Consider the following 12,832-nt stretch of genomic DNA (forward strand, 5'->3'; position numbering starts at 1 on the left):
CTAGTGTCCCTATAACCAATGTTCAGAAACAGTTTAAGATTCATGTTTATATAGGGGCACAGGGTAATGTATCAAACTTCTTAGACTTGCGTTAACGTTGTCCAGTATTTCAAGTTTGGTATGAAGGTACGACATAAGGAGTCTAAGTCTGTCCAGCAAACATTATCTAAAATATTGTCAACTTAACACTTTGTCCAATATTCTGGTTAACGGATGCAAAACAATATTTATTTTTTTTCAAAGGAGAGCATAATAGTTCAATTTAAAATTATGATTACAGGTAAACAAGGATTTCGAGCCTTAAGATAATTAACGAGGATACTACTTGTAAGAAAAGAATATACGTCCACTATGCATGCTCCTTAAACTAATAATTGTCTTCAAATAAGTGTTGTCCACATCAATTGGATAAATTTTATGGAAAGTACAAAAGAAGATGGGGGGATAAGATAGCGCAAATGCCCATTCGGTTCAGTCGTGAAATACAATTTTGAATTTATTTTTTTTCCAACCAAATCTATTCAAATATATCATAATACAAGTTTGCAAAAGTACAGTTTCTATCTATATTCAATTTTTAATATATTTAACAAACGATAAGAAAAAAATGTTGCCTAAAATTTTGGTGGTATCGAACCCTCAACATAAAAATCCCTAGCTATATATGGTTCTTTAAACAGTGAGCCATTTCAGACACAACAAAGTAGGCTGTTTAAATACTCTGTGTGACTTTGGCCATGATATTTACGGACGTGTATTATTTTTTCAAAACGTTGGGATACAAAATGATATTTTTAATGTATAGTTGGTCAATTCTCCATGTTTTTGTTGATTAAAATCATTTTGTTTTCCATTAGACCTTATTTAGACTATGAGAAAAATATGGAACACAGACCCACTCTATAAAAGAAAAGGCCTTAAAGTTCTAAAACATGGCACTATTTGGAGGTTTTGATACGTATTCCAAGTATTGAACACATTTAAGTGTTACAAATCGATGATATGTTAAATATATATTGTTTTGAATAATTTTTTTAAAAAATGTCAGATTTACTGATATTTTCATTTTCAGTATCTTATCCGTCTGTGTATAGGCATTTTACATGCCTTATCCAACCATCTTCTTTAAATTTCATTATTTGTTAAAAAAAATTACCACCAAAGAACAACTTTAACAGATTTTAAATGTAAACAATACAATTTTATTTCAACAAACTGATCCTTCAGTGAAATTAACCTGCACATCTGCAGCCAGTTAATTTTCATCAACTTCCCAACTCTAACAACAATCACCCATGTCCATTTCTATACATTTCAGTAAACTATATCAAACGTTATTTATTGCTGTTTTACAGGGACATATATGTTTAAATTATTGAACATTAATATACAATACTGCAAACCAATTTGTGCTCTTCTTTCCCCCTGCAAAAATTCTATGCAAAAACAATAGTGTGGACTTAATAAATCAATGCATCAATTGTTCACACGCATATGCAAAGCACCGTGATGAATCAAATAACAAAGATGATTTTTCCCTCAATAAAACATCAACACATTAAATTCAATAAAAACATCAAAAATACTCATACTTTAAAATTTATATTCAAAGTCTTGATATTTTACTAAAAATTATCTACACATTTGAAAGAAAAAAAGAGAGAGAGAAAAAAAAATATTTTCCATGGAGCAAGCACTTTACATATATCACTTTAAAAATTTACACAAAATAGTGTGTGTGATTGTTCAAGTATTAATAAATAAGAAGAAATACAGAGAGAAAAAAAATCCTGTGACATTTAGTATAATAAATGAAGTCCAGTAAGATTTGTGTTGCAACAAACCAAGTGTCCAGCTTATTGGAGGAACATTTTTGTGGCATGCACATTTTGTATGTCTCATCTCTCAAAATATTTCATTTATAATGAAAAAATATACATGCATATACCACCAAAAAAAAAAATAAATTGGTCAACAGCATTATATATCAAAATCCATCATTTTAATTAATTTTAAATTATTTTCCACTTCCAAATTTCTTCATGAAATTCTAATGGAAATTTAAATAATATTACAATGTGAAAATAAATAAAATCTACATTTTATAATAATATATGTAGTACACTACGATATACCATGTTTTTATCACAGAATAAAAACCTTTTTCCTTATGGACCTACATACATTCTACACACCAGTTTGTTGTGTTTCATTAACAAGACATGGGCTTCTCCGTAAAACTCCATACCTAGCACTTCAAACATTCCAACACTTTATAAATAGTCTGTGGAGTTACTTTTGGTCATGAAATCAAACTTGAGGCAATCATACCCTTTCATGTGTTGGTTTCTTTGTTGTTGTTGAATATCTACATGTAAGTATCGAACCCAAAACACATTGGCTCACAAAAACTAAATACCCACTGATAAAGCAATGACCTTTCTTTTAACCTTAACCACATTTTTTTTTTCACTTCCATGAAATTCCACAGGAAATTCTACTATTAAAAAAAAGATGAAGTTTGCCTTCTAGCATTCCTGAATTAAGCATGACCAAAAATGTTCTGAATCAGGCATTAGAAAAGCAAATCATATTAACTGTATAGCTATAGTAAAATTGACCATGTGGAATTCTCTGCTAGATTTTAAGAGGAAATAATAAACTTTTGACAATGAGCAGAAAAATAGATCTTTGTAGAACAGAAACTGAGTAATACATATACCAACACTAATCAAGTGAGTTTTAAATTTTCCAGTTTTCATTCATTGATGCCTGTGATCTCGGCAAAGTTCATTAAAAAAAAAAAATAAAGATGAGGGGGGAAAAAGAAAATCAGGAAAGCTTTGAAGCTCATCACAGACTTAGCATGGCAATGCTGTTGTTATTAGAGGTTGCACATCTTCTGTGCAACAGGATCCAGACTTCCTGTGTCTGGCGATCTCTGCTGTTGCAACGTGTCGAATCGTTTCCGCAGCGTTTCTCGTAGTTCTTGTCGTTTCAGTAAGAGGTTGGACTGATTGGCTTTAAACATCTGAATTTCTTCCTCCGAAATAAAGTCCTCGTCATCCGAGGTTCCTGGAGCCTAGAAAAATATAGGGAATTGTATTTATTTCAATCTACGAAAATGAATCAGTAATTAATATGTGAAAAAAATCAATATTAAATAACTGTTAATATGAACTTTATAAAAGCTTTTATCAATTCATCAGTATATTATGCATGACAAGTAGATTTTTTTCCAAAAATTTTTTTTCCAATCCCATTAATAACTATTTTTTCACAACTTTGACATAGAGACATGTAAACTTTCCTCTGTATTAGCTAAACATATATGTGTGGCTAGAGGGAAAAAAAAACAAGAAAAACTTGAACAAGGAAATGGCAAATAGATTGAATTTTACATCATGCCTTTTTTTTTTTTTTTATACAACACTCTGGATTAAATTCAAAGACCTCTCTATTTAAAAATAATTTTATAGTTACATGTAAGTAAAAAGCTGTATTTTAACAAAAATTCAGCTGTTTTTTCTGGTCCTTTACAGTAAAATGATAAATGCCCCTAGAAGATATACACATGTACAAAGAATATGTACATAGACATTAATACATATTTTCTATCGAAATACTGTTTTCTTCATTATTCAATGAACACTCATAATTGTTGATTTCATTGTTGTGTTTACATGTACATTGTATCTGCCAATGGAAGTGAATAGAAATAGAAAAGTCTTTACTGGTACACATATGATCATTGCCTATGGGTTTATACAGTCATATACTGAACTTTACTAAATCCACAAAAATTGATGTCCAGGAATATTAATGAAACCACAGTATGCTCTTGGTACATGTATATTCTGCTGCTACTTACTTCTAACATATCCTGGAGACTCATCTTGATCAAGGAAGGACTACCACTGGCACATTTACAGTTCTCACTGGGAGCCGAGGAATCATTCTACAAAACAGTCCATACTCATTGTTTGAAATCTAAACTGTACAATTGCATAATAAGAACATTTGAGCCATTAAAAGCTGCAATTTTCCATAGTTGATGTGTTACTGTGGTTTATTTCTACAGAGATGGAATAATACCGGTACATTTTAATAACTATCATTACTCATATCTGTGGTTTTGTTGGAAAAGCTATTTAGAAGCTCAGATAAATTTTTCCATATAATACAACATTGGTATGCTATACATATATTCCACAGATCAAGAAATTTTTCTCCTCAGAAAAAACAAACACACAATATTTGTCTCTGTTTTTTATCATTAAGGTTTAAGTAACATGCAGAATTATCTTAATTAAGAGCAGGTTTATGCAGCAGAAAATGATATGGCTCTGCTTTAAGAAAAGTACACACACATCGTTCTACCTACCTTGGGCTTGTGAGTGCAGTAACTGTGGTCATGTTTTCTGGGAGGACCATGACACACAGAATTGGAACAAGAATTACACCTGTCAATCAATGACTCGCAAACACTGTCTCCACCTTCAAAAGCAAATTCATTTATAAAAAAAATTTCAGCAAAAAATTAGACATAAATAGATATACTGGTATGTATAACGTAAAAAAAATTACCACAAGTACTTATACACGGTAAAAGCTACTTAGAAATAGGTCCTAGATTAATGTTTACACAACTAAAAACTCATTTATCCATAGATTTTCAGAAGTTAAGTACTAATGTTTTGAAAAGCAAATTTTTTTACCGTCATGACTACTGCATCGGCCATCACAGAGAATATCGGAGCCCTCGTTAGAACTGGGCATGCTACACTCGCATCCTTCAACATCTGAGGAATATCCGCAGTCGCTGTTCATACTGCCATTCTTCATTTGGCGCTCCGGAGTCCCGGAGATCCGACAACTCTCCATGGAAGCCAGCGTGGTATTGGAATTTTGATCACCTAACTCTCGACACTTGTCTGAGCAGGACTTATGAGTCTTCTTGTCGTTACTGTTAGACTGGGTTTTATCACACTGCAATGGAATCACAACTCAATTTACATATACAGATATATTTCCTTCATAACATTAATAAAGAATACATTCTTTATAAATGAATTTTTTTACATTGTATTTGGAATGAATGGTTGCCATCAAGTTGAGTACATATATTTGAACTTCCTTATAACACACATTTTTAAAGTGTGTCCAACAAATTTAATACTGTACCAGTACATTTAGCAAAAAAGTTTTATTATATGAGTTACATGTAAATGTATTGTTTTGTAAAATATTCCTTACAGAAATATCTATATTACACTGTGATGAGGTGACAGAATATTAAAAATATCATAAACATAGATTTAAAATAATACTTGGTTAAACAGTTCCAATAAAAGTGAAAATAGGAAACACATCACATTTTGAACACGTGGATAGTTTACGAAAATAGAATTTTCTAAATTTTGCACTAACCTCGCATTGGACTGAGGTTTCTTCACACTGCCGTTCAGTGGGATCAACGATCTGGGCGGACTTTGCCTTCTTCTTTTTTCGCTTCTGTCGTTTCTGCTCCCTCTTCTGTTCCTTGGCTCTCTCCTCCTCCAAAAGTTCCTCACAAATAAGCTCCAAGTTGGAGATTCCTTGTTTCCTTTCCATGGCCATCTACAAATATTCAAACTCATATTTGACAAAAGAAACCAAATTTGAACACATTATAGTATTTCACATTACCGTACGGGGAATTCATTAATGTTTTGACTCAATTTTTGTGGATTTTGTGGGTACCTCTTACCCACAAACAAATATCCCCAGTGAATACTTAAACAAAGTCTTTTTTTTATTGTAAATAGAAGCAAATTGATTAAATAACATCCCCATGATTTTAAATGATGCCCCAGTTTATCCCTCTTGATTCTAAAAAATTAAGTCAACATACTCAATATAGCCATGTACACATTTTTATACATAAAATTCCCACAAAAATATAACGTAACTTTTCACTTGTATTTGAGTAAATTCTTAAATCTAGCCTTGTGTTTAAGAGGCAATGTTTTTTTTTACTACAAAAATGAGTTATTGCACAGTACATGTCCAAACATACACTTACCTCAAAACTTTTCTTCAGTGCATCAACACCGAGATAAAAAAGAATCTGCCACGTCTGCTCCTCTGCCTTCAGTTTCTGCCAGATGCGATGAAGTCTCTCGTAGATATGGATCCCTAAACAGGTAAGGACCTCTTCCTGAGCAATATCTAAAGTCTTGGCATGCCTGTCTCTTCTGCTCCTGAAAAATACTCATAATGAATGGGGTGGGTAAAATTTAATCCCTATTTTTTTTATAGCTAGATTACCAAAATTTCAAAGAAAATTTTTTTTAACCATTGACAATTTATTAGTTGAGGGTAAAGATGGCATCATTTTTTCCTATTTTAATACATTGGATATTTCTATCACTTTTTACAATAAAATAACGATGCCTCTCTTATAAAACACTTCATTCTATATATAAAGTTGTCTCTAAAACCCTTGAAATACCGAATGAACAATGTTTTATATTTTATTCTTCAATTCTTACAACTAATTTGAAAGATTAAAAATTATTCCACAAAATCAAAAACAGTAATTTACAAAAAGCCAATGCAAGGGAAATTATTGCACATTAAAACAAGTAAAAATAATAATGTCCATCAGAATTTACCCTCCGGCTAGTTCCGGTTCGGCCCTGCCGATGAGATGAGCAATGAAGTCTGTTTCGCACTGCATGTGGATGTGCCGCTCCTGCGGACAGCAGCGAAGTCCCTCATACAGCACGGCACAGTATCCCTTCTCTGTATTACAATCGAGATCTCCTACCAATATGCTGTAGGCACGAAGGACTTTGGCTTTACATTCCGAACAAAACCTGTTGAAATTGAAGAAAATGATTGCTAATTATTATTGTTATACTTTCATGTTAAATACTGAAATTTGATTGGTTAAGACGCAGTTAATAATATTTACTATTACCCTCAGCGTAAGCAACGCACTTGGCAACGGGTAACATCAAAAAATGTTACATGCGCGAAAATTATGCGCGTACGGTTCGCTGTAGAATTCACGTTATTCCTATATAAAAGCAGTAAAATTTTCTTAAAAATTTTAAAAAAGACATTCAGTATAACAAAATAAATAGTGCCTGTTTGGGAGGATAACAGTTGAAATTGACACCCCTCGAAAACCATTGTCAACCTCCGCTTCGCGTCGGTTGACAATGGTTTTCTCGGGGTGTCAATTTCAACTGTTACCCTCCCAAACAGGCACTATTTATATAATAGTACGTTATCGGGTACTAAGAATCTATGAAAGGAAATATTGTCAATTTTTTGGTTAATATACTTTTTATTTTTAGTTTACCGGTACACAATACGATACTTGGTTCTTTTCTCTATATCAATAATTGATATCTTGTTTGGGCCATTAAAAATGCAAGTCAAACTTGACTTAAATAAACATCATTTCCTTTGGTATCAATAACCACAAGTTTTTTCATGAGGTTAATAATATGATAACAAAACACATGTCAAAAACTTGTTTTCTTCTTTTCTTTTCAATTAATTAATTATTATATCATTGACTTTAATGAAGTTTAGCTCACATTTCTACAGATCGTAAATTGTGTCGTAGTGATATCAATTTCATAAAAAGGGGGGTTGTCAAAGACGCCCATGTAATACATTGGAGACGTTTTTTTGAGCTCAGTCGAAAAGGCCCAAGAAATTGCGATTGTGTACTGGTTAATATATAGGAAAATGATGAAATTTAAAAGTTTAAATTTATAGAATATTTCTTTACTAATAATAATACTTTATAGCATAACAGATAATATCTGAAAATTTATGGTAGATCTGATAGTTAATTTGTTGATGACCCAGCCTCCTTAAATACATATACATGTATATTAGCAGGTGTCATAGATTTCTTTGAGACAAGTATTGTTACCATTCATTAACAACCAACCTGTGTTTCCTTAGGTAGTTTTCTAACGTCTCCAGTAAGCTATCTGCATCCACTAACACAACTTCTTCACGGCATTCCTGAGCTAACAAATCCCAAATATCTATCCAGCTCCTGTAGAAGTGGTTAAACACTTTAAAAAACTTTCTTTTTTTGGTTAAAAAAGAAAGAGAAGACAACAGATTAAGAAGCCATACTTTCCTATACATGCATTACTTTGCACTCAATTTATACATTTTAAAATATAATTACGTGCGACAGAAGATGTCTTAATCTACAAAGCAAAATATTTGATAAACAACAAATGTTATAAAATGTGAATATTTGTAAATGTATTGCAAAGAAGTTACCCTGTAGTTCGATTTTTATGAGTTTCCAGAGAGTGAAGATTACAACGCTTATTTTTCTTGCTCTTGGGAATGGAATCCATCATGGAATTAAATTTTGCACTAAAAATAAAAATAAACCCATTTTTAATTCATGTATACAAATCATAATAGCTTATTGCAAATTCTTTAGAGTTATATTAACAGTAATACTGGACTGTGAATGTAAATTGATGTTTTAATTAAACTCAAGTTCTCTAGGGCTGCTCTCTCTCTCTCTCTCTCTCTCTCTCTCTCTCTCTCTCTCTCTCTCTCTCTCCCTCCCTCCCTCCCTCCCTCCAAAGTGCACAATGCAGCAACCATTTGTGAGGTGTTTAGCTTACCCATGGATGTAAAACAATGCATATAATGCTTTGGGGTCAAATAGGAACTCCCTATTGACAGAAAGCACTCCTTTCCTTGTGATGATGAGAGGTTCTAAAGCAGAATGCTGGCCTTCGACTAGCTGGCTAAATAATCTTTCCACACTATAAAATAATGTACATATAAAAAGAAAGGCTATTTTCATATTTGCATGTTCTAAAGGCTTGTAAAAAATAAGCCATAAAAATACCTAGCCACTTAGTCAAGTACAACAATGGTTTCCTCTCTATGTTTTAAATTTGTTTTTTAGGGGGGTTTTTTGAAATGATAAACATGATTTCTAACTTTGCTTGCATTTTACCTTGAGTAATGTCTCTTCATATTTTTTTGTGCTAAACTTTTATTAAACTTTTGCCAACATAGACTGAGTTGCAGCAAATACCAACCTTCTCCTACACCCTACACAGGGCACCATATGCGCTAACATGTTCAGGATATCTTGACTAGTGACCATCATCTCCACTGCAATCTCATCCTTTGATAACACGCTGAACCTCTGTACAAAATGTTCCATGTCTTTCCTTTTGATTCCTCTCACATTTTCACAGTCTACACAATTATCACTGAATTGTACAACCATCTGCAAATTAAAAACGCAAATTAACTACTGCTTGAAATTACAGTGAAATATGAAAAACAATAAGTATATAAAACTTTGTAGTTGAATACATTCCTTTGTGATAACTGTGGAACTGTTTTTTGCAGGGCAAAATGAGAGATTGGTGAAATTTGAAATACCGACCAAAACTTTGCCAAACAATAATTATTTTCCCTGCAAAGAATGGACCTGCATTTCTCAAAAAGGGGTCTATTTTACGGTTTCCGTTAAGACCAGTAGTCGCTAGCAATGTTTCATAAAACTATAACAAAGAATGTAAAGTGACCATCAAGAGAATCACTCGTTGGAAGAAAAAAAGTTTGCATACGTGTATTAAAATACATCAACATGTGATTTTTTACAATTTGTAATACATGTATCTAAATGGACGGATTTTCTAAAAATGAAAGCACACTTTTTGCATAGAGAAGTGAATGAAGGTTAAAGCACCAATATGGTCTTTGAACGATATTTAACACAAGATGAGACCATCGCTCACTGATCAGGGGAAACATAATCAGGAGAAAGCATTCGATACATACTTTTAAGTTGTCATCAACAGCCAATGGGAGCTGTCTCCTATCAAATTGGTAGTCATCTGTTCTGCACACGGCTACCAACCGCGCCATTTCAAATATTCTCAGGTACAATACGTGCAGTAAAATGAATCTGTAATTAATTTGTGTATAATTAAACATCAATACATTAACGTATACGTTGTAAATAGAGATTTCTGCATTCTATTTGACTTGACCGGGCACTGGAAATATGTCAACTTACAAGGACTAACAACACAGACACAGTGTTTGTGTCCTTCCAACTTCCGTTTACGGTTAATCCTTTTTATTTCCACTACCACGCCATGTTTTATACAAAGAGAAATTATTAATTATAACCTAAAAACTGTGATATACCAATTTATGATTGAAATACAACTTAATCAATTAAAATTCAAATATTTACCTTGTTGAGCGTATGAATTTTTTTTTAACTGTGAACCTTCTTCCCAGTAGAGATAAACTTCCGTTATAATCACGGGGCGTTCGGTTTTAGATAACTTTAGCGTATACTTTTGCGTCAGGATCGGGGGGGGGGGGGGGGGGGGGGGGGGTCGTGTGCTTTACACATGTTACATACATGTATATGTAGATGTAAATAATTGATTCACCGTATACGTCCCTGGGAATTCACAAGCCTTTCATATAGATTTAAAAAATTAAATAAATTACAAATTTAAGAAATCTGTTGCGAGAAAAATTATACTCTGTCCCGAGTCATTGCTTCCACCACTTATTGCTTGATATTTCAATAATAGTAAATACCTTTGTGCTCAAACAACGTCCATCCACTAATATGAAAAATGTCCAGATTATCTGTTTTGAAGCGCCCCCTCTACCGCTTCGGGTTTCCATACACATCCCAAAATTGAAAGTCTACGGGGATTTTGCATTGCATCAGCCATCAACAAGCCCGGATGATAACGTTAAAAAATTGTGCGAGTTATCCTGAGTACTTCCGAATGGAGAATTTCCCATTATAAATCTCCGTAAGAAAATTGTTTTCGTTCCTGTGAAATTTTATGAGTGAAAAGGGATATGGATAATTGTTCAATGAAGATATCACGGATATATTCCCTTTCATCGATTTCAATTGTATTTCTTTCACAGGTATGTGTAATTTTATTAAAAATCATCAAAAATTTATGGAAGCAATATTAAACATGGGACAGACTATAGAGGGTCAGCCCCCCCCCATATGCTACACCACAAATATCTTTTTCTAGCAGCAGACAGGTACTTTTCTGAAATTTTTAGATATAGAAATGAATTATAGTTGAGTTGGCCCCTTCGGTTTTTTTTGGCGTGCCCCCCCCCCCCCCCCCCCTATTTTCAAAAACAATAAAAAAAAATTAAAAACATTCAAAAATAAGTCCACGATCCACAACTTTTACGAACAAATGTTCAATAAAAATTGAAATGGCCCCATCCTGTTAAAAAAACGAAACCATGTCTATTTACAACTACAAACTAATCTTTTTAAAAAGACTAAGTTAGGGTGCCAGCGCAGTTTTCTGTAAATAATCAGAAAAAAAAAATTAAATATCCTTGAATTTTCGCTGTTTGTGTCCTTCGGGCTTTATTGGATTTGATCACGCCCCGACCAAAATTATCACCTCATAATACTCAAAGAATGATTCCTTATTCCTTATTTAATTTCATGTGAATTGTATGCGTGTAGAAATAAGCTGTATCCATGTCAGTGTGTGCATTATAAATGAAACTGAGAATACATGTTTTATAAAAGATCATTTAATGCCTGAAAGGCTCTTTTTACAAAAAGTTTACAATTTTTTGCCCCTTGAGGTATAGGGTATAGATAATCCAAAATTCTTCCAATTCTTGATCCCCCTTTCCCGTCTATTTTCATGAAAATATGTTTTTCTAAAACCAAATAATTAAAGCGGGGGTAACAGACAGATGAGTCTCATATTAGGGTTTAGATTCCAAAATAAAGCTTAAAATGCAAACATGAAACTCTTTAGCATGTCAATCAAAGGGCTATGGTACTCAGGTGACCTTCAAGGCCTGCGGGCTTCTTGTTGTATCAACTTGTATGGTCTCAATTCTTTTTGTTTTTTGTTTGGATTCCAGGCTTTTTAATTTTGTATGGTCTCCTGGCAAAAGAGTTTCCTGTATTTCATCATTATGGTCACTGGTTACCCTTCTATATGGGTTGAATACTTTTTCCTTCCACTGCATTATCATTTGTTGTTTACAAAACTATCAACAAATATATTTTGTATCTTGCAAGTTATTTCAGTCTCATTTATTCTCTCGACAGTTGAACATTGGGACACTTTTATTTTTGCTTTGTTTGTCCGCAAAACATGTACATTATATGATATGGTTTTAAAACGACACAAGATGAATTCGCCCAATTTTAAGTATACGCAGTACAGTTAAGGCGGTCAATAAAAATATGGGCAAATTTTTGTGATGAAAACACGTATACTTTAGTTAAACTGGCATGTCCTTTTTAAAATCAATAACAGTCACTCAAATGCAATATATTTCTAAAATATATATATAACAGTACAATATTTTATGTTCATAGTGGTCACGTGATATGGCAGTCGCATGGTACAAGCAGATGTATTTGTGGTTTTGAGGTCATTTAAAAAATTCAATATTGCAAGGGCATAATCATGTCAAAATTCACAACTGAATTATGAAATAACTTGATGTTATATCGTAGATTTTGAAAAACGGTGCGAACTTTTTAAGATAAGAATATTTGTTAGTAGAAACCGTAATTTATAATGCATATGTTGAATAATTTTGAAGGTCACAGGGTTAATTTCATTAAAAAGTAATTAATTTGTAAGATTTTACAAGGATCGTAGAAGTTTTTAAGTTACATAGCATATTTCAAATTCACATGTAAAATTTTGTCGGGATCAGGTAAGTGTATGCCCTTGCAATTAAGTGAATTATTTAGGTACTCAGGTTTTAGATATACGATATTTTATACAAA

At 32.7% G+C, this 12,832-nt stretch overlaps 1 protein-coding gene across 4 annotated transcripts; it reads right to left on the minus strand.

The window, feature by feature from the left end:
- Positions 1-1,179: 1,179 nt before the first annotated feature.
- LOC128189412 (gametogenetin-binding protein 2-like) lies at positions 1,180-10,317 on the minus strand. 4 transcript variants are annotated; one of them, XM_052861014.1, is made up of 14 exons: positions 10,262-10,317; positions 10,079-10,150; positions 9,841-9,967; positions 9,087-9,280; positions 8,661-8,804; positions 8,302-8,400; positions 7,955-8,098; positions 6,657-6,860; positions 6,065-6,242; positions 5,431-5,619; positions 4,719-4,989; positions 4,385-4,497; positions 3,872-3,958; positions 1,180-3,082 (listed from the first exon to the last, which is right to left on the minus strand). In XM_052861014.1, exons 3-14 carry the CDS (start codon positions 9,925-9,927, stop codon positions 2,885-2,887), a joined length of 1,908 nt encoding a protein of 635 aa, XP_052716974.1. In that variant the 5' UTR covers positions 9,928-9,967; positions 10,079-10,150; positions 10,262-10,317; the 3' UTR covers positions 1,180-2,884. The 4 variants fall into 4 exon arrangements, with proteins under 4 accessions (XP_052716974.1, XP_052716973.1, XP_052716972.1 ...); XM_052861013.1 differs by lacking the exons at positions 10,079-10,150; positions 10,262-10,317 and having other exon boundaries at positions 7,955-8,065; positions 9,841-10,069; XM_052861012.1 differs by lacking the exons at positions 10,079-10,150; positions 10,262-10,317 and having other exon boundaries at positions 6,065-6,236; positions 9,841-10,069.
- Between the last annotated feature and the right edge of the window lie 2,515 nt (positions 10,318-12,832).

This window comes from Crassostrea angulata, chromosome 6 (assembly GCF_025612915.1).
Source record: "Crassostrea angulata isolate pt1a10 chromosome 6, ASM2561291v2, whole genome shotgun sequence".
Lineage (NCBI taxonomy): Eukaryota > Metazoa > Mollusca > Bivalvia > Ostreida > Ostreidae > Magallana > Magallana angulata.